General features: G+C 35.4%; 1 protein-coding gene across 1 annotated transcript in view; it reads right to left on the bottom strand.

Annotated features, from left to right (window-relative positions):
* Nucleotides 1-6,743: 6,743 nt before the first annotated feature.
* Nucleotides 6,744-25,105, bottom strand: part of LOC118751289 — a gene marked incomplete at its 3' end in the record, with an annotated part of 43,994 nt that continues 25,632 nt past the window's right edge. The window contains exons 2-4 of the mRNA XM_036486071.1: nt 14,510-14,652; nt 7,304-7,652; nt 6,744-7,184 (exon numbers count right to left, since the gene is read on the bottom strand). Of these exons, the coding sequence (XP_036341964.1) occupies nt 6,744-7,184; nt 7,304-7,652; nt 14,510-14,652 (933 nt within the window). The remainder of the gene's footprint in view (nt 7,185-7,303; nt 7,653-14,509; nt 14,653-25,105) is intronic.

The following is a 25,105-nucleotide window of genomic DNA, read 5'->3' as shown; positions in this document are numbered from 1 at the left end:
GTAATTCTTAGTAACAAAACTATCAAACCAATTTGTACAGATAATTCTGCGATCACACTTACACTTCACCATTTGGGTTGAAAATGCAAAAAACCCATATATGTCACCCTGTTTTTAAATACATATTTTTGGAGGTGTGGCATAGATGGATCTTTTTACATTTCATTTACAATGATATTCCCAATGTTCGCACACATTTTCAGCTCCATGCGAATGCTTATAGCCTTGAATTTTTAACTTGACCGGGCTACTACATTATTATTGAAAAATTTATTAATTCATGCACAATCAAATTCAAATAAGTATGCTGCACAAAAAAGATTGTACACACATATGGATGTATTCATGTGGAAATGTGATTAAATGTGATTATGGCGGCGATCGTAGTCGAGGGGTTTTCACTGGGTGTGTCCCATGTTCGTTCCCTGGTCCCTGCGACATTTATTACGTTATGAAACAATTTCTCATAAACTAACACAAAACAACGCACGCAGAATTAAAACTCAGGCCGCATGCCGTTCATTGTACTTTTACGTGTTCCTTTTTAATTGGCTTTAAATCTACCAGATCTGCAAATAAATCAGAGAAATATTCACCCAGATTCTGATGGTGGCTTCGATGGCCGAAGCTGGGTGCGCTATAACTGGATGCAGACCAAGTAATGCCTGGTCTGAACTTTCTCTAGCCAAATGATCAGATGTATGATTACCAGGTATTCCAGAGTTACCTGGCACCTAAAAAAAATTGTTATGTTTTACAATATAATTTAATTTAGACTTGCATTATCGAATTAGTTTGGAAGTAGTTAGCTGCTTGATTTCATCTTTTTTTTATGAACTTTTGCTTTAGTTATTCTTTGAAGTAGTTATTCTTTGAGCAAATCCATTTCTACTACTCCCTATGTTTCTGTTTCATCCCAGCACTTGTTTTTAGGGCCCGGTTTAAAAGTTTCTTCGAATCGTTCTACAACTGAAGCTCTTTATTCTACCCTTTGTTAAACAGAAGTGCGGCTAAGCAGCGACGTAAAATTCTTAGTCCTTCCATTTGTTGAATAAGATATAAATTCATGTCACAAGTTCAAGCAAAACCTCGGCCAAACATTTAACAAAAATTTTAGTGCCGAAAATCCTTTTATGTGCAAATAGGATTACAACCGATAAAATGTGCATTCAAACAGAAATGTTTTACATGTGAACATTAAAGCGACAACTTCGACCCATTTTAGATTTTACCGAAACAACGTTGACAAATTTCCATAAACACAAACACACCTAATGTGAGAGCACCCACGTGTGAGGGAAAACTCGAAATTCTTAGAAATCAAGGGAAAAGGCCGTAGGCAACTCTTATTGTCATGAATCAATGAACAGTACATGGGCATTCATGTGCCCATAAATGAATATACATAAGCATGTATGTAACTCAGATTTATTTGATGATTAAAGACCGTTTTCTGAGGTAACTTTTAAAATTTATCAAACTCAATAAAATTGTTGCATATAATGTATCTGCCTTTCACCCAAGCACACTTGTTCACCAGGGTATTGTTCGCATAACGGTTGTTTGTAACGCCCAAAACGAATGGAGATAGATATAGACAAATGTATACATAAATGCGCAGAATGAAAAGAGAAATCGATTAAGCCATGTCTGTCCGTCCGTCCGTCTGTTCGTGTACACAATAACTCGAGAAAAAATTTAGATAATTATTTCAACGAAAATTGGTAAGTTGCCCTATCCAAGGTAGGTTGGGATTGAAAATGGGCGAAATCGGGCAATAATCACGCCCACCTCCCATATAATGGTATTTTCACAATATGCAAAAACAAAGATATTTCCGCAAATACTGGATTAAAATTATTGAAAGTTGGTATTTGGAGTAGAATTTCGGCATAAAGTAAGACAGTTATAAAATATTTAGAAAATGTCCACTCATGATTAAATGCTGTATCTCTGTAGTCTATTCCCTACCAAACTCGGTGAGAGCATTGCTTAGCACCTCACTAAGAAACTGGTTGAACATTTTGGAAATCAGACAAGAACCACGCCCACCTCCCATATAACGGTAATTTACAGAAATACAAAAACTACGATAACTATTTAAGCTAATTTACTCTAAATCACTGTACGCAATGACCTCTTAGCGGAAAATGATTTTTAGGGAAATTTTTGGAAAATGGGCGTGGCACCGCCCACTTACGCCTACATACATATGTGTATCTCGGTACGCGGTTTATCAATTTATACCAAACTCGGCACAAAAAATGCAATATATTAAAAATTTCTTAAATCGGACTAAAGTTACTGCCACTTACCATATAACGTTAAATTTCAGAAATACGAAAACCCCGATCTTTCAATAACTAAAGATGCCAACTTGCAACAATCTTTTAACAAGACACAAGATTATTGATTGATAACCTCCTTACCGATTTCCACCAGATTTGGTCCAATTATTTCAATATATCATAGCATATTGTTGAAACTGGGAATTGGGAAAAATATTATATAAAGTTCGGTTTCGCCCTAACTTATACTTCTTTACTTGTTTTAGAACAAAATTTGCGTTTAAATGGCAGATGGAATTTAAAAGCTACTTGAGAAAGCGGCCTTAAGTCTTTTTTCTTTGTACATCCATATGCATGCGTACATATGTACTTATAAGTACAAAAATACATAAGTATATACATATACTACCTTTTTATATGCATTTAAATAGACAAACATTTTTTCTTTTACAGCTAAACTATACTTCTAACGTATAAAGAATTACACATCACTAGGAAAGGGTTTTGATGCTGAAGTGCAGAAAATTTTTCAAAATTAAAATTAGCTTAAAAGAAAGCGAAAAAGTTAATTAAAAATTAACACTTATACAAATGCCATACACGTATATACATGCAGAAGAAATGCCTCCATAATGTCAGGTGCGAGGTAATTTGAGGGTCAAATAGAAAAAAAAATTTATTCAATAAAAATAAAAATAAAATATTCGGTTTTTGTTGTCGTTGAATCCGAATATGGGGTCCCTTGATTCCTCAAGGTCATCTAGAGGACAAATTCAGAAGAATTGTCTTGCATTTTTCCCTTCTTGACTTTTAACTGACCACGAACCTGATGTGATGGCGGATAACGGATCTCGGATTCGCATTCAGTGTGTCGAATAACATTGGTTTAATATGCATACACTTTTTTTGTAAACCTGTGTAATTGTTTTTATTGGATTTGGAAAGTAAGATTTAGTTTCTAGATTAAAAAAGATGTAAATCTGTCATATATACGAAATCTCCACCATAACCGTTAAAACCGTTAAACTAAAAAGTGAAAAATATTTTATAGAAATACAGATTTCGTGTAAGAGGAATAGGCAGTTCCCTAACTTCATTAAATTAATCTTTTAAAACCTACCTAAAATAGGATTAAAGTGATTGGCAATTAAATAAATTTTAGCGGAAGACACAAGTTGGGGTGAATGATATCAATTGTTTTGAACTTTTAATTTTCAGTTTAGTAATATTGAATATTGTCAATAGCAGGACTTCAAAATCTAACAAACACCCCATGCTTTGTTTTCTGGTAAAATTAATTTTATTGTCAATTAGTTGAATCCTACTTTAGGTTGGTTTTAAGGGTTTAACTAAATCAAGTTAGGGAAGTTCATATTCCCCTTAAATGAAATCTGCGTTTCTATAAATTATTTTTTACATTTTAGTTCACATTGTAATAAAAGCGAGTTTTTAGTTTTTTAAACTATCATTTAATTTTCATTTTTTTAGTCTTAAATTCAATTGACTTTAAAACTATTATAACGAATAGAATAACACGCAAAATAAATCGCTGGAATTCGCATTCGTACTGTCATCAGGTAACTTTAAAATGGAAATTTAAAGCAATCCCCATTCGTACTGTCATTAGGTATGTATAACGCTCGTATCTATACTTTCTTTCGCAGTATAATACATTTTCTGGAGTCCAAAAATGGATTCTGCGGTTTTTCCTAAATATTGTATTACAACTCAGTATATTCCCGAATAAAATTAAGTTGGCATTTGTTTGGTATTTGGTAATACCTAACACATAAATTAGTGCATTAGGTGTGGCTTTGTCGAAACATAGAATTGCTGTAAATTTAAATAAGAAAATCCATTTTTGCTGTGCAAATGTCCCCGTGACGATAGAATACTCAAGCACCGATTTGGTAATGATCGGTTCTTGATTAAAATTAATAAATTGAACAGCTCTAAGCGGTTAGTTAAACGAGCAACTCTATTAAAAGTGATCACTAGGCGACCGATCAGGCCTATTGCGATGCAAAAGTTGTTCCTAAGCTCTTGAAGAAGTGCTCCACCAGAAACTTTCGACGCGCTTTCCGGGGTACGGGGCGTTCTCATAGGAAGTGCTGAATGGATTCTATCTCTTCCTAATCTCTCCTGGCGGCCATGTGCAAAATGGTTCGGCTGTCAGAGCCCTGATGAAATGCATGTTGTTTGTTCAGCGAGCAGTGACTCGAGATAGGGTGATACATTTCGAAGTCGAAGTCAAATTCTGTCATCTGATAATCCCCGACTTACTTAGCTTAGTGTCGCTCGGCTCTCTATATGTAAGTACCCTAAGGGTACGTTCACACAAGGAGCGGGACAGCATTTGTCGGAAGGTTTGCACGGTAAGCATCGAGTATCTTGCAATAGGGCCAAGGACCTCGTCCGAATGAACCCAGCGAGGGCCACCCACCAAGACTGAGGTACGGCTTCGCGAATTCTGGTCTCGAAAGAGGACTTCGTGAAGGTACAAGAGGACATAGCGAGGGCAATGAAAAGTATTTCGTATTACTTAAACCAATGTCGCAAATCAGAGACCTAAAAACGTCAAAGGTCAGGAAGCCCGGCACTGACACCGAAAAGGGTCAAGACACACGGTGCATGGATTCGATCCTTCGCGGAGATATCTAAGAACCGGAAATTATGGACACCAGAGACGAAATTAATGAGGAAGATAGGAGCCCCAAGAACTAATGGAGATAGGTTCATGCCGCTTGCGCTGCAAATGAAGAAATAGAGTCCTGGAACACCACCCTCCTGCACGGATGATAGCTGATTCCAGGGGAACGTGAAACTTATTGCCTGTGATGACTGCAGAATGATGGAGCTGTAAAACGCGGCAATCGGCAGGGTAGGCGAAGTGTATCAGGGGGCCCGCCTAATAGTTTAGAGGTACGCACAATTGGATAGTTGTGAACACAGAGCCAACGACGCCAACAATGCAAGCAGTGCTGCCCTTGAACGACGAAATCCTGGAGGCGCTAGCAAAGACCGATTACAAGGTCAAGCGATCGAGAACTTGAGCGGGTACGCCTTATCCAACTCTGCGGCAGGCAAGTCCATGAGGAGGTCATACAACGAGATTGAGTTTCTCACGAGATTCACGTGATGGGGGTCACACATATCATCACAGTAAAACAGCATCTGTTGCTCTCCTGTTTCAACTGTCACCAGGTGAAATACACAACGCTTTGGTCCAAGAGCCATGGATAACTGGTAATAGGATCTGTTGTTTGGGTACCCTGAAGTAGGAATTATTTAGTGCTCATGGTAAAGGGAAACCCCGCGCCTACATTTTAATCAAAACTAATACAAACTCTTGTATCCCACCGCAATTTAGTACTGGAGACATCACTACAGTCAGCCTGCAAATAGGGTGCAAGGAGTATAGGCTGGTGAAGCCACTGGACACTATATTAATGCTGGAAGAGGACGTGAATGCGATTGAATAAGGCGAGTCAATCTATTATTTTTTGCTAAGATTGAATTGGTCCATTTTCAATAAGGGAAGTGAACCAACCTTTATCACAACTAATCGCAGGACAGCGGTTAAACTTAGGTAGTCCTTTTTACTAGGCGGTATAAAGTACCGGCTCTTACACCCTCTAAACGTAAAGCCTTCTCTACAAGACATTGCAGAGATAGCGGAAATCATCATAAGAGCATTAGCGAAGGAAATTGTTTGATCCCAAGTAAGCGTCGCAATATAACGGGGATGATTGTATATGGCATCACAATGGGCCTGCTGCCCTTTGCCTAAGTGTAGGCATTTCAACCTAACAATACCTAACATAATTACAGTTATCTCATAAAAAATTCTGTGAGTATTAAATACATATGTATACCCTTTTGATTATGTGGAAAGTTCAATTAAATTGCTGGAATGTGGAGAATTGAACTCAAAATGTGGTTATTTGGTAGAAATATTTATGTACATATCTATACAGCGCACTTGTATACAAGGATATTATAACTTTGTTGTTTTTAACAGGTCAAAGGGATCGATATTATTGAGACATATGTATGTACATTTGCATATATTAAAATGCTAAGAATGATGCATATAAAGACGCTTAAGCCACGCCGGCGTGTCAAAAAAGCAAAAGGGAAAAATATAGCATTTTACGTATTACGCAAGGCGAATTCATAAAAGGTTGTACTGATTGTCAAAATTATGTGTTTGGTGCATATTTGTTGTGTTCTTATTGTCATTGTGCGTATAATTTGTTAGTGTATTTTTTTTTGTACTGCTGCTACCACCTTTTATAAATTCGCTTTTGTATTACGTTTTGATTCAAAAAGTTTACATATTAAAAAAATATTTTTATTGCTAATACAAGTATGTACCCAGTGCAAATGTTGTCGCATTCCTCTAGCACTTATGTGGGTATCTCAACGGCGGTTGCGATAAATATTATCACTCACCTCTCCCACGAAAGTCGACGTGGTGCCTCATCCAAACAGCTACCCCCGCCGTCCGAGCTACCACCGTCTCTAGACGCAGCTGCTGGCATAATTGGCAGCAAATTGTTTGTGTTGGTGGCTGTAGCGGCGCTATCACCATGCGGGGAAGCGGCTGCTGTTAGCCTCGAGGCAGACATACTCGACTGATGAAGCAATTTGGCCAGACGTCGTGTCAATGCTGTATTGGTTGTGGTGCCACCTGTATCGCCGCCATCAGGTGTTGAGGGATGCTGTGCTTCAGCACCGCTGGCAGTTGCGGTCGTAACCATAGCGCTCGATGTATTGCTGCTGCTCTGCGGGTGATGTTGTTTTTGTTGGCTATCGTGGGTGGTGTTACCAGTACTGCGTTTCTTTGACGCCAAGCGGTAGGCGCGCGCGGCCACAACGTGCGGTGCAGGTATCCTGTAAATATTTTCAAATTTGAAGGTTTTAGAATAAAACATAACAGCTTACAGTTTAAGGTATGCCCTTGTTTATTACCACACTTGAAAATTTAATTAGTTGCAAGAAATCTTGCTTACCTGAGCAAAACTGATCCATCCGCTGCTTGGCATTCGAAATCCTCGCATGTGGGCATCAACAGGGCCGCGTCGGCTACTTGAGAACCAACAATGGGTGTGCCGCTATTGCTGATGCTAGTGCTTGTATGGGTGGTAGTGCTACCGGAAGATTTGCGACGGTATACGCCCATGTCGTCTTTTGGTAAATTCAATGATTTTACATTCACCACATTATTGTTATTGTTGGTGGTGGTGTAGCCAGGTGTGGTGGGTGTTTGGCGGGTGAGTAGAGACCAACGATTGGTGCCACCACCGCCGGTACTGGTGCCGCTGCCAGACTTGGTGCCCAAGAGGCCACTACTGCGCTCGTCTAGAAAAGTGAAGCGGAGGTAGTGTAAAATTAAATTTGTTAAGACAGTTTGTGAGAATAAGTTGCAAATTTTTTGTTATAAACGATAAGGTAAAATAATTGGATTTGTTGTGAGAAAATATAAGGTAAAATCTGTGGTCATAAGCAATAACCGCCTAAGTCGAAATACCTGAATTCGAAAAAAAACTGTTTTAAATATTTGGATTGTATGTTAACCTTATGGAGAAACCAAAATATGTTCATTTATAACTTTTTTAATAGCGGAATTTCACATACATATGGAATAGTAGTTGCAGAATGCGATAGCATATATAACTCAATTCTTTCTTAAGTAGACTTGGGTGGTTATTGCTTATGGCCACGGAAATAATTGGATTTATTGTGTGAGTTGCAACACAACGATGCAACAAATAAATGTAATGATACATATGTAGTGCCCCTCTATATAAAAGCACCATACACTGAAAATAAAATTTTGTAAAAGTGCTACGAAAAACTTTCGTAGTCTTGGTTTTTGTACAATGTACGAAACTTTCGTTCATAATACGAACACATTTTTCACAACAAAACAAGATTTTACGAACTAAATATAACGAAAGGACTTTCGTAAGGCATTTTTTCAGTACAATTTACGAAATTTTACGTTTATTTTACGAAACACATTCGTAAATTACTGAACAAATCTCTGTACGAATAATTTTGTATATTGTACGAAGGCATTCGTAATATTTACGTGTGGTTTTAAAATATACGAAATCTACAATTCTGTATTCGTAAAATTTACTTAATACTTTCGGACATAGAACAAATGCAGAAACTTATTTTTTTCGTATAACAGACGAATATTTTCGTACAATATGCTAAATTACCGGCAGTTTAATATTTCATCATATTTATATGTATCGCGTGTCATTGCGAAATTACTGGTTGGCTGCTGTGAGACGTATAATATAATTTTAAACGTTTTAAAGAAGTTTTGCTGGATAAAAAAAAAACAATAAAAAAAAACAATCGAATACTAAAGTTGTGGATATATTATGCTTTTAAGCATACAATGTTTTTAACATCGCCTACGCTGCCCCTTGCGCTGCAATTTGTGACTTGAAAAATAGGCAATTTCATCAGTTACCTATCAATGGCAAGCCTACGCCAGGAGCACTACTTAATGAAATTAAAAGTAAGTACATGTATGATTTTTCACTGAAACTTGCTTTTCAGACGCCTTATAATTTTCCTTTAATTTGTAGTCGTCAAGGAAACAAACATCAATGAAGCTGCGAATCTGTCAAGTGCCTCTACATAAAAATATTATAATGTTTATGAAACTAAAACCAGTATTTTTATATTCTTTCATATTTTATATCTAATTATATTTAGTTCAACACTTTGCATCAATATACTTTATTGAATGAAGCCTAAGCAATAAAAAATATGTATCTAGTATAGAACCTATTCGTATGCATATAAATAAAATACTTAAGTTTTGTTATAGGTAAAATAACCTTTTTTATTAATTCTAAACTACAGTGTAGTCAGAAAATTCTTCTTTTTCTTTCGTAGAACGTATGATTGCTTTTATTATTAACACTATAAAAACGTTACTAAAATTATAGCACAACACTTTCATTATTTTTTAATCACTAATGTTAAGCATTTTTGCAAAACATTTTGTTAAAAAAAAATGCTCAAAATTAACGATAAAAACAAAACAAAAGTGTTGTGTTATAATTCGTAATATGTTTTTTACAGTGTGGAGAATGAAAGCAAAATCGCACATTCTACGAAACAAGTGCAGATTTTACGAAAATAATTTCGTTAAATATACGAATTATTTTTGTTTCGTAAAAGACTAAGAAATAGCACGAAATTATTTAGTAAATAGTACAAAATTCTTTAGTAAATATAACGAATACATTCGTAAAATGTACTAAAGATCTGATGCCTCATATTTTCGTAGTATGTGCGAAAACGGTTTTGTACAATCAACGAAAACTTTCGTGGCTCAAAATGACGAAAAAATGCGTAAGATTTACGCAAGTTTTCGTTATATTTACGCAGGTTTTATTTTCAGTGTACACGTACCTATGTAAACTATGAGGTCGATATTAGAAGGGTAAGAAGAAGATTAAAACAAATTTTGGCAAAAAAAAAGAAGAAAATAAGTCAGAAAGCAATCGTAAAATCTAAAAAAACACCGGTTCCTACGAGACTCCCCTGTTAGCTGAAAGTAGTCTGACTTTAATTGAATTACAGCAAATTGTTTGCATCAGCATCTAGCGAAACTGGACAAGTGTGGGTACATATTAGTTGTTACAGTTTCCTAGTTTCGTAATCAATCCCACTGCTTGCAGGTATGTTTAGACACTTCCCGAGTCTTAGGCAATTTTTATCACAGCCAATTAATTACTCGCAATAACTTTAAGGGTAAACTTTTTCATATGTGTATTGTCTGTAGAAAAGTTTAGAAGCTGTAGAGTTAGTTTGTAGCTCGTCAGAAAAGAAATACGAACAAAAGTCGCTACACAATCTGAATCCGATGTAAAGTAAAACAAAAGGCATCTGACAATGGCGTAATATTAAGCCCATTTTGAGTAAATTATCGTCTTTAAATTTCGAAATATTGAAGTTTCAAGAATTTTCGCTTTTATGTGACAAGCACAATAACCATACCGAGTTTGGTACAAATTGGTACAGCGGTTACCGAGATACATATATGTGATCATAAGGGGGCGGTGCCACGTCCATTTTCCAAAATTTTATCATAAGTATATTTCTTGGTAAAGAATTGTTGCAAGCATCAATATTTAATAAATTACCTTTAATATTTACTGATTTATCGAATATTCCGTATTTCTCTAAAATACCGTTATATGGGATGTGGGCGTGGTTATTGTCCGAAAAATAACCATCGGCCATTTGGCCAACAATTGTGCAAAGTTTCCATTTCCCATTTTCCAAAAATTTATAATATTCTTATTTTTCGTCTAAAAATTATTGTAAATATCAATTTTGAGTTAATAATCTTTAGTAGTTATTAAAACATCGCAGTATTCGTATTTCTGAAAATTACCGCTATATGGGGGGTAGGCGTGGTTATTGTCCGATTTTGCCCATTTTCAATACCATCCGTCCTACGCCCGAAAGAAGTACGCGTACCAAGTTTCGTTAAGATATCTTAATTTTTACTCGAGTTATCGTGTGCACAGACGAACGGACAGACGGACGGACGGACGGACAGACAGTCACCGCTTAATCGATTTCTCTTTTCATTCTGATCATTTACGTATACATTTGTCTACATCTATCTCGATTCGTTTTGCCTGTTACAAACAAACGTTTTGTGAAGAAAGTTATAATACCCTTGTGCACAAGTGCGCTCGGGTGTGTCCTGCTACACACCGATACATAGGCAGGTTACATGCATCGTAGATATTTTGGGTCTTCACACCGAAGCGTGGTACACGGTAACTCGGTGTTCGGTAATTTTTTCCTATGTATTTTGTTTGTGTTATGCTATTTTACACAAACAAAATACATTATAAAATATTACCAGACACCGAGTTACCGAATACCGAGCTCGGTGTGAAGACCTATATTGTTTCTTACGTTTCCTTTGATATCGAAATTTACAAAAGATTACTGTTGTTTTTCACTAGGTTTGAGCACAAAACGATCCCTGGTTACGGTTCAAACATCAGCCAGGGGAATGCATAACATTGGATGGTGTCCAAATGGTAAATTTCTTGTTGCTGTTGATGTGCGCATGTTCATATGTACACATAAATACATAACATGTACATTATTTTGTTGCTATCTTACCTATTTCTCCCCTACCTAAACATACATATGAAGCGTAGCCGGGAATAACATTGGATAATTGCCGCTTCGGATATGGGCAGTTTGTAGTTAGCATAAACGAACATAACGACACGGGATTTTTAAGAACGCGAGAATCATAGAAAAAATTTCGATTAAAAAAAATATTATTTTTTTGGGTTCAAAACTATCCTAAGTTGGAACCAACAACACACACCCAAAAAGCTTCATTGAAATCGGTTAAGCGGTTTCGGAGACTAGCGTAAACGAACACAGTGACACGGGATTTGTATATATTAAGACATTATTTATTAAATAAAAAAGAAATATAGCCCATACTGGTCAAGAAAAGGAGTTTTTATTATTGCCATCAGTGTAAATTACAATATTTGCCAATAGGATCTCGGAATCCATTGATTAACATTCCTAGTATCTATATATAGTACGCGAAGGGATTTTTTGTTCAGGACATAAGATTTTCAAAAATGGGGTGTAAAATTATAGCGCTTGGCTTCTGGGTGTGCAAACTGGTTTTATTTTTTCGAAATGGGTTGCTACCTGTTTAACAATTAAATGTAAATTTTTTAATAATTAATGCCATTAGATAAGCACCGTTCAAAATATTAAGTTGAAATTATTTAAAAAATTTAACCAATTATTACAAAATGAGTATCGATCGAAATGACGTTGAAAAGCCTTCTTTCTTAACTTAATTCTAGGAGGGTTGCTACCTGTTTAAAAAATCAAAATCAATTTGAATTAAGGGAATTAGGTAAGAGAAATATAAATCACCATATTGGCGCCAAACTAAATGGGTTAAAGAAAGTAGTAGTTTAAAAATATTTTGAAGAGGCTTGCCACCTGCTTGAAATATCGAATTTAGTTTACTTATACACAAGTTATAAGAAATATCAAAATATGGATGTCAAACGAAAGAGTGTTAGGAAACCTTTAGTTTGAATGCTAAGAATATTTTTGGGGTGTTGGAAGAGGGTTACCACCTGTTAATTTATTAAAATATGGGTATCAATCGAAATACGTTTTAAAACTCTTTAATTCTGACCTTTATTTAAGAGGGTTGCCACGTGCTTCAACAACCAAATTCAATTTAGTTCATAAGTTTATTGAAATATATGTGTACTACAATGTCAAAGAGATTTAAGAAGATTTTAGTTGGAAATACTTTAGAAGATGATTTCGATTTGTTTGAAAAGTCGAGTTTAGTTAGCATAATTCCCTCTACATATGACAATGCGCAGAGGTGGCAGGTCTACAAGTGTTTCCAGAGCCGCGGTTGGTGGTTATCATCATACCAGTGATACTTTGTTGTTTATTTCTCTTAAATTCGGCCCTTGAAGTTTAAGAACATAAAAAGATGCAGTGCATCACTCATGTTTTTTAGATCATAAAAGAAAGATTTGACAGAAACTTAATTCTAGTCTTACCCAGTGCAGAGCATTTGCAGAGCATCTGGTATGACAAGAATCATTGTATTCCAATCCTAGTCTTTCACCATAGGTTCTCAGGGCCCAACGCTATGCATCAGCACCCAGATCGGTGCAAAGACATGCCTACGAGCTAAAGCCCAAACGCACTATCTTCTTCTTCTTGATTGACGTTGTAGCCGCCTTCGCGATTCTGGCAGAGTGGCACAAACTTTCATAGCTGGAAAATTTCTGTCCATTCGTACGATATGATCAAGCGAGCGGAGCTACTTTATTTTAATCTGCAGCACTATCTCTATATCATTGTAAATTGGTATTCGCCATCACCTATGCGCAAATGTCCGCAGAACCTTTCCCTCGAAAACTCCAAGAGCCGCCTTATCAGATGTTTTGATTGTCTATGCTCCTGCACTGTACGCCAACACGGGTAATATGAGTGACGTATAGAGAGAGATTTTTGTACGACAAGAGATGACTTTACTTCGCAATTGCCTACTCAGTCCAAAGTACCACTTGTTGCCAAGAGTTTTTCTCCGTTGTATTTCAATGTACTCTCTTTACTGTAATAGTAGATACAAAGCACCCTCTATACCTAGTAGGTTTACAAATAGTCATTTAATTTTTTCTTTAATAGGGCTATTCGCGATCCGGTGCAAATGGCCTAGCATCATTGCATTGCAAATTTGTATTGCAAATTATTTGCAATACACAAACAAAATACACGCATTTGCATTTGTCATGGCTTGGCAAATTTGCAATACCGAAAATCCATAGCATAAAAATGCTATGCATTGCATTCATAAACAAAACCAAAGCTGATGCACAAAAATTGTATTGCAAAAGCTTTGCCATGACAGTTTAATAAAGGTCGCTCACAATCCATGGCATATTTCTGCAATTGCATAAATTTGTCAGCTCTTATACACCGAATCGCGAATAGCCCTAATGTTTTTTTTATGCGGGCGCCAGTATAGACAAAGCAAAGCAAACTAGATCCCATATGTCGAATTTAGGACTGGTTCTGAAGTATAGAAAAGTTAATGCAGCTGGGAAAAATATGAAATTCCCATGACATCGCCGTGTTAAATTCGCCAGTTATTTGCATGTAATAGAGATTTATCGCGAACTAGTGGTGGTTCTAAATATACTAGAAGCACACCAGTTCAAAACAAGAGATTTTCCCCACAGGGTAGATCCATGTTTTCTCGCTTTCTATAAAAACACAATGACAATTAATATAGGTATGTACATAAATACTTTACATAAATTTTTTTGCTTTTGAACACAAGTTTGTTTGTCGAAAGAAAAAATGGTGAAATAATTTTACATGAACACATACATACTTATCCCCTCTGTTGAGCCCTGCAAGACTTTGAAACCAATTAAAAGTTACCCGTAATAAGTTAGCCAAAAGTAGGCTATTTTAGTAGTCGACTATGAAATTCCCGACAGGGAAAGTTCTTATCTGTTCACATTTGCAAGCTTAAATAGACATACATACAATACATATATACATATGTATGTATGTATGTACATATATACATCCACGCAACATCATTTAGTTAAATACTTTTAATAACATGTTCCGATACTTACCAAATTGCTGGTCCGTATTAACCGAGACAACCGGAATGCCGGGCATAATAATAGCTGGCAAAGTGCGAGAGCGTAGCAGAGGGGGTGGCACTTTCCGACCCATGTGCGTTTGTGATATCAAGGCCGCATTTGCTGCATGCGTCCTGGAAAAGAGGCAGAAAAAGACCAGCATGAATACGTCAATAATAGAGAAGAGAGAGAAACAAGAAAGAAACAATAAACAATAAACAATAAAAAGGGACGGAGAAGAAGTTTCTTAAAAGGTATCCGTAGTATAAAAAAATAAATGTATGTATACATTAGGAATGTTAGTTTTTTCGCATTTTACGATCTCGGGATTTTCGGTATGTCATTATCACAATATCGGGGTCCCGGAATTTAGATATTCATTACTTTTTAACAACGTAAATCGAAACAAAATTTTCTATCTCTCCTACCATAAAATAAATAACACTGCGCAACAATTTGAGGGTCATTGTCTGGGGGGCGGAATGATTCCAACTCTGGATGAAAGACCATGATCCATATAGTAAAACCTCAAATTCGTTTTACATTCTTTGGTCAAATTTCTTTGCTATGGCAAAATTTGCATTATTTTGCCTAAGCGCCTTTATGTAGAATAAATTAAAAAAAGAGTTAAAATACATATCGGAGAGAAATATGTTTTTTCGGGCCACATACTAAAATTTTACGAGGAATAATTTTGTAGAACATTTTAACCCGTTATATCCCTCACTGAAAACACTGAAAATAATGTCGTTTTGGAATTATTGCGCCCCTAAAAATGCTGTTGCACAGTGTAATAAATAAATGGGTTTGAAACCCATAAAATGTTAAAAGGACATTCTCAATGCATACACGTCCTTATGCTCCAAAAATTGAATCTGTTTAAATTATACAGAATTTTCTCTTTAATTTCTCTAAGCACATTTCACTGACTTTTTTAAATGTTTTTTTTTTTTTAATTACTGACGTCAGACTGAGAAACTAAAAACGCAATTTTACTCTATTTGGCTCATGGTTTCGCGAATACATATATAGATTTTTGTGAGTAAATTTTACTATCGCACGGTATTATGTGCATAACGAGCTAGACATTTATAAAAAATATTAATTATTAAATAAAAAACGGAAATATAGCCAACACTTGTCAAGAAAAGGAGTCCCGGGATTACGGGATTAACATTATTGACAGACTCCGTCGTCGTTACTTTGAAAGGTAATTTTGAATGCATGTAATTTACAGTTTTACATCAACAATAAATATGTATCTACTTACATACATACGTGTGGACGCAAATTAGGGTGAAGCGTAAAATTTTGTTTTAGAGTTTTCAGTACGGAGCGATAGGATGTAGAACATTGCATTGAGCCTTAAAAATTTTTTACTGCTTACATATAAAAAATTACAACTATCTATTAGTGAAACATCAATAGAAGATATTCTTTAAAATTGCAGATCACTGTAAAGCAATTAATATATATATTTTATAAATACAATAATAATATGTATGCATGTATATAAAACTACTTTTTCACGCATATATACAATGACTTCTTTTGATCATAAAACGGCTAAGATGCATGTTTTTTTTCGCTTTAGTCGCCTAAGATTGTATTTCTCCTTGAAAGGTTGTTGGTTCATTGTTGGGTTTGTGCGGCTCAGTAGTCCGTTTAGAAGTAATTCCCTTTATGTCTTTATTGCTTCGTCAACCACGTCAATATTTAGTTCTCGATGTAATCACTGTTAGATATGTAGTAAATCGCATTTGCTATTTTCCTAAGAATTCTCAATTGAGCTTTTATCGTTTGCAGATGGGTTTTAAAAGCCGAAGTTATTGCCTTGTAGATCAGTACATTATTGTGTACTGTTGGTTTAGATTGCCGTTCCAGTAGCCAGTACAGTTGTTTAAAGTGGGTTTTTATTTCGTTGTGTTTTATTTTATGGTCCTTTCAAGTTAATTTTGAGTCTATTGTTATTCAAAGGTACATACTTCGTTTTGGTATTAATGTTCGTGTTAGAATCCCCCACTTTTATTGGTCTTACGGTACGTGTATTGTTTTGTCACCATTAATAACCAACTTAAACTTCAATTCTCATATACAAATTTAAGATTAACTGTAATTTCCAAATTAGTACGGGACACCCTGTGAGGTAACTTTCATTTAAAAATTATAGAATTCGGTTAACGTGGTCCAAAGTTATGCGGTAACATACATAAAAAAAATATTCCGATGAACTGATAACCTCCTCCTTTTTTGGAAGTCGGTTAAAAATTATATTTCAAAAGAAGGCTTTCGTTGATGTGGCTAAAGTGACGTTAGAGAATGTTAAAGAACTGTTTGATATTTGTGCATTGATTTTGTTAATGCCACTTAATAATAATAATAGATTGGCGCTTGCATAATATGTTAGTGTTTGGACGAGCTTCGGAGGTTGCTTGCGTTTTGATGTTGTCACACAAAGGACAGGGACCTTTTCGCTGACTCCGAACGGCAATTGTATTTTTATGAGAACCTGTTTTTCATGACAGAATACACTAGGTGGTATGCCACAGCCTGACGAGGGCGACCGTTATTAGGAAAACACTTGTTTTTTGTTTTATTTGACGTTGGTCGGAAGCCGGGCTCAAACTAAAACATATAAAAACAAGTTAGAGCACCGCTGTCTTAGGCTATGCCGAAGGCATCATACCTTTCATGAGCATCTGAAAATTTTACTTTAATAGATTACTGCATTTGAAAAAAATTATATATTAACAGAATACATAGATAGAGGAGATACACATATGAAAAACCACATCTAAACAATCAGAGGTATGACAGATATACCTTATATAGCACCAATCCAAGTGATTTTCACTGCTGTGTGATTGGTATGTAAACCGGTAACGCAACTTAATGGGTTTAGCTTGCTATATAAAGAAGATATATCGCAAAAACTGGTATAGGAACAATCAGTGGTATAAGAGATAAAGCTTATACAGCACAGATTTTGACGATTTTCGCAGTCGACTTTGGATTATTATTTATAGAATAGCTTACGAAATTTATGTGTTTTAGCAGTCCAAACAAAGGAGTTTTACAGTAAAACCCCATATCTGAACAATCAGTTGTATGGAGGATATAAATAGGTTACAGAGACCCGACCTTTGTTAGTTTTACTGTAAACTTTCAGTTGATAATTAGTGAAAATATTGCGAAATTCCATGTTTCTAGCTGTATAAATGGAGGAGTTATAGCGAAAATTCTCATAACTGAACATTAAATTGTATGGGAGATATATGTTATAGTGACCCGATCTTTGTAATTTTCACTATAAGTATTCTGTTAACACTGAGTGAAAACGGCGAGAATTTTCATGTTCCTAGCTGCATAAATGGAGCAGTTATCGCAAAAAATTTCATATCTGAACAATCGGACCCCATCTTCGCTATTATCACTGAAAGTATTCTTTTTATAATGAGTGACAACAGTGCCAAATTTCATGTTCCTAGCTACTTAAATGGAAGAGTTATAACGAAAAATCTTATATCTGAACAATCAGTTGTATGGGAGCTATGTATATGTTATAGTGGTCCGATTCTTCCGGTTCCAACAAATGATAAATACATTATAAAAATACACCCACCTACCAAATTTCATCCGGATATCTGAAAAACTGAGAGACTAGATTGCACAGACGGACATACAGACAGACAGACAGACAGACAGACAGACATGGCTAAATCGACTCAGCTCGACGTTCTGATCATTTAAGTATACATTTTAATGGGTCTATCTCTTCTTATTCTGGTACTTACAAACATCGGACCAAAGTTATAATACTATTTCATGCTCATGAAAGGTATAAAAATGACGATTAGTTCTCAAAACTGAGAAGATACGAAAAGGCTTGAAAAAAATATTTGGGGGAAAAAAAATTGAATTATCAATTACCGAATAGGATTAATTTCTTCAAAAAATCGGAGAAGGGTTCATAGAGCTGGATAACAAGTTCGTAACTAAGTCAGAATCATCACCATCTTTTTGAAATTACTTGTGTTTATTTTGATTGAAGTGTAATATGGCACTTTTTTTGGTAAAGTGGGGTCAACGTTTGTACGAATAAGCTAGCCACGAAAGAAACACTTTTTAATTACGGTATCAACTCGACTCTCATTAAGCTATCTAACCATTTTCTCTGGTAAAAGAAAATATATGTATTCGTTTTTCACGAAAAATCAACCGAATTAAACAAAGGATGCTACAAATACTCGCTACAAAAGTGTAGTAAATAATCCGGCTTATGTAACTGAAGTAAGGGAGATCATTCCAATGGTTCATTTATTAGCTGCCAGCGAACGAATTACCTTTGGAACAGTTTATTCCGAGCCTATAGAAAAAGCACTGGGAAACCTGCCTTCAACTCTCCGTGACTCAATTTACTGCTATACCGTGCAACATAACCGTTTCATTGTAGCGGATATATGTAGTTTACTTTAAGTAACATAAGTCCAGGAACAATTGCTCATGCGCCCCATTATGTATGACGACTGATAGCCGATAGGCAACCATATACTAAAATGCGCATTACATATGAAGATTTTGTAATTTCTTTAGATAAATTGTCAAACACCTTGAGCAAAATTGGCAATTACTTCGAAACGAAAAAATCAAATATTGTGTGTGAGTCTATTTAAAGTGTGCAGGCTAAGCTTCGGGGTAAATGATTAGACTGTTATGATAAAATGGAATAAGTGACAAATGACGTCGCCTCCAATACTATGCGAGTTCAGTTTTGGATCAAATACCCGAGCCACGATGGAAATCCCGGATTATCCTTGTCATAAACAAGCAGATGAACGCTGTGTAACCATTGTCACTGAAGCATCAATGACTGGTGATTGGTGAAAAGGCTGGAAATGGGTTTATGTGTTCCAATACTAAATCTCGTGCGATAATGCGAAAATTTGGAACGAAAAACGATTTAACAGTAAAGAAAAAATTATTAAATTAATAAAGTAGTTTTGGAAATTTTTTGTTCTTAATTTCATGTTGTATATTTTTTAGAAGCTTTTATTTAACTTCACTATAGGATAGGTCCTGGAATATTGCAATCAATATTTCACCTCCCGATGAGCTATAGACTTGAAACTTCAAACTTAGCTCATAACCCGATGACAATGCAATATGAAGGATGAAATAATCTGGTAGGTGATGCAGGAGTCGAGAGATTTGGAAAACCCGTATATGTATATCTGTGTTCGTATGGAAAAGTAGCTTATGTCGAAAGGCTGGTTAGTATAAATCGGCATTCGCAGCATACGATTGCAAATAAACGTGCAAGAAATAGTTCCGATACTAGCAAGTAAATATTCTTCTTAAGTTTCATCAAAAAATTTCCCTGTCGTTTGAAGAACAAAGGGAATACCGCATTATAATAAAGCCAGCCATTCGACATAAGTTACTTTTCCATACGAACACAGATATAGTCAGAATTGAGGCACGCTTATTTTGAAAATACATTTTTACTATGTTTTAACTTTTTGTAAAAAAGTTTCTCATCGTAAAACTGGCGTTTTAATACGACATCCGTGTTAAACTGGTTTAAGGTTAGGTAGAGTTACTGCACTCTTAAGCTAAGGAAGAAGCTAAAAAATGCAAAAAAATCCACAAAAATATACTTATTTAAAAATATCCCTAATGCAACTTTAAAGAGGGGTTCAAATTCGATTCGATAACTTTTTTCTTCTTCCGCAAATTAACGCTCCACCCTTATGTTCATAGGTAAGTGTTCAATGAACATGCCCCTGGATGGATGATATTTTCATGAGTGCTACAAATAATTTGCAAACTTTGTATGTAAATATGTACGGAATTTTCTGAATACCAATTAAATACTTGCTGATGAGCAAACGTACGTGGTGGACATGAAAATATTCGTACAGACCTTTAGAGGGGGATTGTAAAAAGGCTAACGTTTTAAAGCAGTAATTACTGTTCACACTGTGAAAAGCTAGTGAAACAAATTTCCGGTCTAGAGGGAGTACGACTTTGAAATTTCGAATAAAAACATCCTTCTTCGGGATATCGCAGTCTTAAAATCAAAATAAAAATAATAGTCGCCCTCGTAAAAACACGAGTTACTGTTTAAAATTTTAATTTGAATAATATGCAATACGAATTATTAAATGTTCAAATAAAGTAGCACAGAAATCTAATAATATGGTATCAGCGGCATTTTGAGAAAGTTGCAGTTTTGTGCCGCAGTAAATTTCTGAATTTTGAACAAGAATTATATCGAAAAAGCCATGGTTTTAATTTCACTACAGTCGACGCAGTTACTATTAATTAACAAGGATTTCCCTATAGGGTATGTACACATGGATAAATGACATGTAATTAGCTGTGACGAAGTTAATTTCTTGCTTTGCAATGACACTCATGTGCAGATGTATCGCATATATGTAGTTATGTATATATGTTAGTATATGTACTAATTTAAAAATTTACTTTTTAATATGAAATGTTCACAGTTTTTTTCAACTACTACCTCCAGCAAAATGTGTAGCAGTATTGTTGTAGCAATTACCTGCAGTGAAAAGTTTCTGCTCATTTTGGTTTTGCGTTTTATGAAAAATGGGACCGCCCAAATACGTCATTTGGGCGAGAAATCTGAAATGCCAGTCCAAATCACGAATTTCTCCATACAAATTCACATTTCCAGAATGACGCATTTAAACAAAGTCACGAAGGAAATGCGTTCCAATTGCCGTACTATTTTATTGAACTCACTAGAAAACAAAAGTTCTAAAAAAGCTTTTGTTTGTCTTTCAGATTTGGAATTTTTCAAAATCTAATAGGGGCATACACGGTGCGTCTGACTCGCGAGTCATTTGTGTACGTGTTGACTCGCCTTCGAATCATTCAGAGTCATGCTGGTGTAACTAACACACATTTATTTTCACAAACACATCCAAACCGACTCATGAGTCAGACGCACGGTGTATGCCGCCCATAAGCAAACACAACGAAATGAACAACTCTTTCAAATTTGTTTATAAAAATTGTTAATTTATACATAACCTTTACACATTTTTAGTTTGATCAAAGAATAATTGCCTTTTTGTGTCCAAAATGTGTTAAAAAATATAATAAATGTAGCGTTTGTTTACATTCATTTTGTTTTTGTCTTCCCTTTTCAATTGATGAGAAGTCAAAGCAAATGCGGATCAAGCAATGTAAACACCTTCAAATTACTGATTTCAAAGCACGCATTTGGGCCCAACACTTACGAGCACTGATCCTCCCATGGCTTAGAAGGTGTTTTACCACTTTAATGCCAGCGTGGGCCAGAGTGTCCAGATTTAGCGATTTCGCGCCAATTTGACGATTTATTTTTGGATATTTGCGCGTAAAAATTTTGGAAATCGCCATTGGCGATTTCTGGCGATTTTTTCCCCTTCAAATAAATTTTTCCGAATTATAAAAATATACAAAACTTATTTTTCCAAGATAATTTTACAGAAGAGGCTAATGACAACACAATCATATTAAAAGACTGTCAAAAATTTTTGATCACCCTAATCGAAGAACTTTTGAAACGATTACCTAGTCAATTAAATACTTTTAAAAAGGCTTTGATTTTGTCACCAGAAGAAGTGCGTGAATCGCAAGATGGCGAGTTTCAGGGACCTGCCAATTCACTATTTAACTTTGAAGGAAAGAAAAGCAGCGGAAACTTAATATTTAAATCTTTTAACTTTCCCACGGAATAACTTTTCTCTGAACCATTCCAGCCGACTCTGCAGAATTTTGGATAATTCCTTACGGAGTGAAAACAGCAACAGGCAATAAAATGTTTGGAAATATAAGTAAATTCATTTTATTATCCTTGCCGCACTCACATGCTTTGTTGAGCGCGTTTTTTCCATAATGAATTCAATAAAAACTAAGATTCGAAATAGGATGAAGTTGGAAAGCCTTAATTCAATAGTTCGAATAATATGAAGGATAATAGTTTCTGCTGCAAAACGTTTCTAATATCAAACAGTATATTATCAAGGTTGAGTAGCTCAATATATGACAACAACAGAAATGTTAATCATTCAGACACTATAGGTGATTTTAAAGAAATTGTGGAAATAGCTGATCTCGTTTTATTATAGGTTGTTATTTAATTTTTAGCGCCGAGCTCTTAAAAGCGGATTGTGCGATTAATCAATTAATATGAGTTATAATAAATTTAATAATTGCGCAGTTCTATTGCAAAATGTATTGAAACAAATATTTTTAAAAAGTATGCGTACTTTTAAAGAAATTTTTTTGTACATCACTATTATATAAGTGATTTGTGTTATTTATTATTAACCCTTAATTAGGCCTATAAAGAAAATCACACAATTAGTCGGATGGGGTCCCCAGTGACCCCAATAAAAGTGTTGAAAAAAGAATTTTCAAAATAAAAAAAGGAAGTGCGTATTAACAAAAATATTAAAGTACTCTATTATCGTTAACTTAAAAAAGAAAAAAAACATTATTTCGACATCAAACTTAAAAAAAAAAAATTAAAACTTACTTCCGCGAAAAAATGTTACGTTTGTAGGCGCATGGGGTCAGCACTCAAGGGAGTAGCGACAGATGTGTACACGACGATGTTCTGGCCGTGAGTTATTTACGTACCCCGCGGGGCGTTAGGAAGCTAGCCAAAGCGCGAGCACGCTCCAAGACATTTTTTTTTCAACTTGAAATGACCTTGACCCATGCGCCTAATTAAGGGTTAAATGTATTATATTCGTTTTTGGTTTTAATAACTATATTATAACAAGATCTCATTTTTAAAATAAAAGATTTGTTGAATCGATTTCATCAATTTTATTAAAAAAAAATTGGTGATTTTTTTCAGAAATTGCGTTTTTTTTTAAACAATCTGGACACTCTGGCGTGGAAAAAGAAAGTATTTTTGGTCGTACAGTTGGGGGAATTCTGCCTACACGAAACCAAATCGATGAAGCTCATGATGGTATCCTTTTATACACAAGTTTTTTTCCTAGCCCTCATTATCTTCTCCAACACTATGTGGAGTCGCTCTGTCTTTCATCTCGTGGGTATCAAACGTCTCGGCGAGATGCTTCCCAATTGTAACAGCTGTTGACCGATGCTATTTAAAGCTCGTCGGCGATTTCAAGCATCCGTTGATGGTTACCCCAGCAACGAGTACATGTGTGAGTGTCGGGTTGAATGTCGGTTGCTTGAAGCTTGTCCGGCGACACTCAAGCATAAAGCGTCAACACCATTTGCAATAAAATTTCGTAGTGGGTGGACGTAAACATGTCTTCATCGGATGACGATTTTTTGCTACTTGCCACTAAAATCTTTATCTTCCGCGAACTTGCTCATTTTACATATCACAACAAACTAACACACTAATGCTTGTCAACGCTTTACGCCACTATCAAACAGACCGCTTGTCAAGCGGTCGCGTTGATGGAAAATCAAAAATTTTTGATTTTCCATCAACACGAGCCGACAACAAGTACGTGTGACACGACGATCTCCGATTGCCTCGGTTGCTGGGGTAACCATCAACGGATGCTTGAAATCGCCGACGAGCTTTATTATGCAGCCGTATTACACTGAGGGAAATAATGCATAGTAAAAATGAATACTTTATATTTGATTATCGTTTAAAAATGTTCGAATTTAAAAATAATATTTTCATACAAAATATATTACGCACGTATTTGACTGTTCACATCTGAGTATATATATCATATATGTAATACTTCTATATTGGTAGTAAGCTAACTTCGCAATGTGTAAGCATTCCGAAATCAAAGCGAGACAGTCTAGTACCATTTTTGTCAATGTATTGTGTACTTGAGTGCCGTTTTTGTATATGTGTTGTGTACATGTTTATTTATAAACGTATGTGTTCCTTTTCTGTCGTACGTGTTTATTGATATCTCTATCACTTCTATTCTCCTTACAGCAGCCACTTCACCAGTTATTCCGCTTAACTTTACACTTTACTCGATTAGTTATAACTTTCTTTACGACTTTAATATTAACCAATTAATCACAATTTATTAAATAAAAACACCTTCTGACTTTGGTATAACCCAGTAAGCATTAAAAATATACAAAGGTGTTCTTTGCAAAAGGTGTTCAGCTCCTTTTCTTCGCAAAACAGAAAGGAGAATTCTACTGCCTGGGGGTTATAATCCCTAAGTGCGGCCAAAGGCCGCCTACGCAGAAAGTTGTTCAGCCTCCCTTCTTTGGCAACACAGAAAGGAGAATTCTACTGCCTGAAGGTTATAATCCCTAAGTGCGGCCGAAGGCCGCCTACGCAGAAAGGTGTTCGGGACGCCTCAGAAACTTTAGATGCACTGAAATTTGATAATACTTTCACAAAAATCTCCTTTTCTAATTTTGTCTAATAATTTTTTTATAAATCACATATTTTAAAATTTAACGTAATTTTCCTGCCGAAAAATTTAGTATTGAGAAAGTTTACTATTTACAGTTTATTTTATCTTCCCATTCGGCTTTGTTTACTTTTACTTGAGAAATTTCATCGCCGCCGGGAATGCGGAATCTTGTATTATATCATTC

Source organism: Rhagoletis pomonella, unplaced genomic scaffold, assembly GCF_013731165.1.
Source record: "Rhagoletis pomonella isolate Grant_MI unplaced genomic scaffold, Rhpom_1.0 Rhpom_scaffold_00632, whole genome shotgun sequence".
Classification (NCBI taxonomy): Eukaryota; Metazoa; Arthropoda; class Insecta; order Diptera; family Tephritidae; genus Rhagoletis; species Rhagoletis pomonella.
The sequence above is the reverse complement of the archived record's forward strand: the minus strand, read 5'-3'. Positions and strand labels throughout refer to the sequence as shown.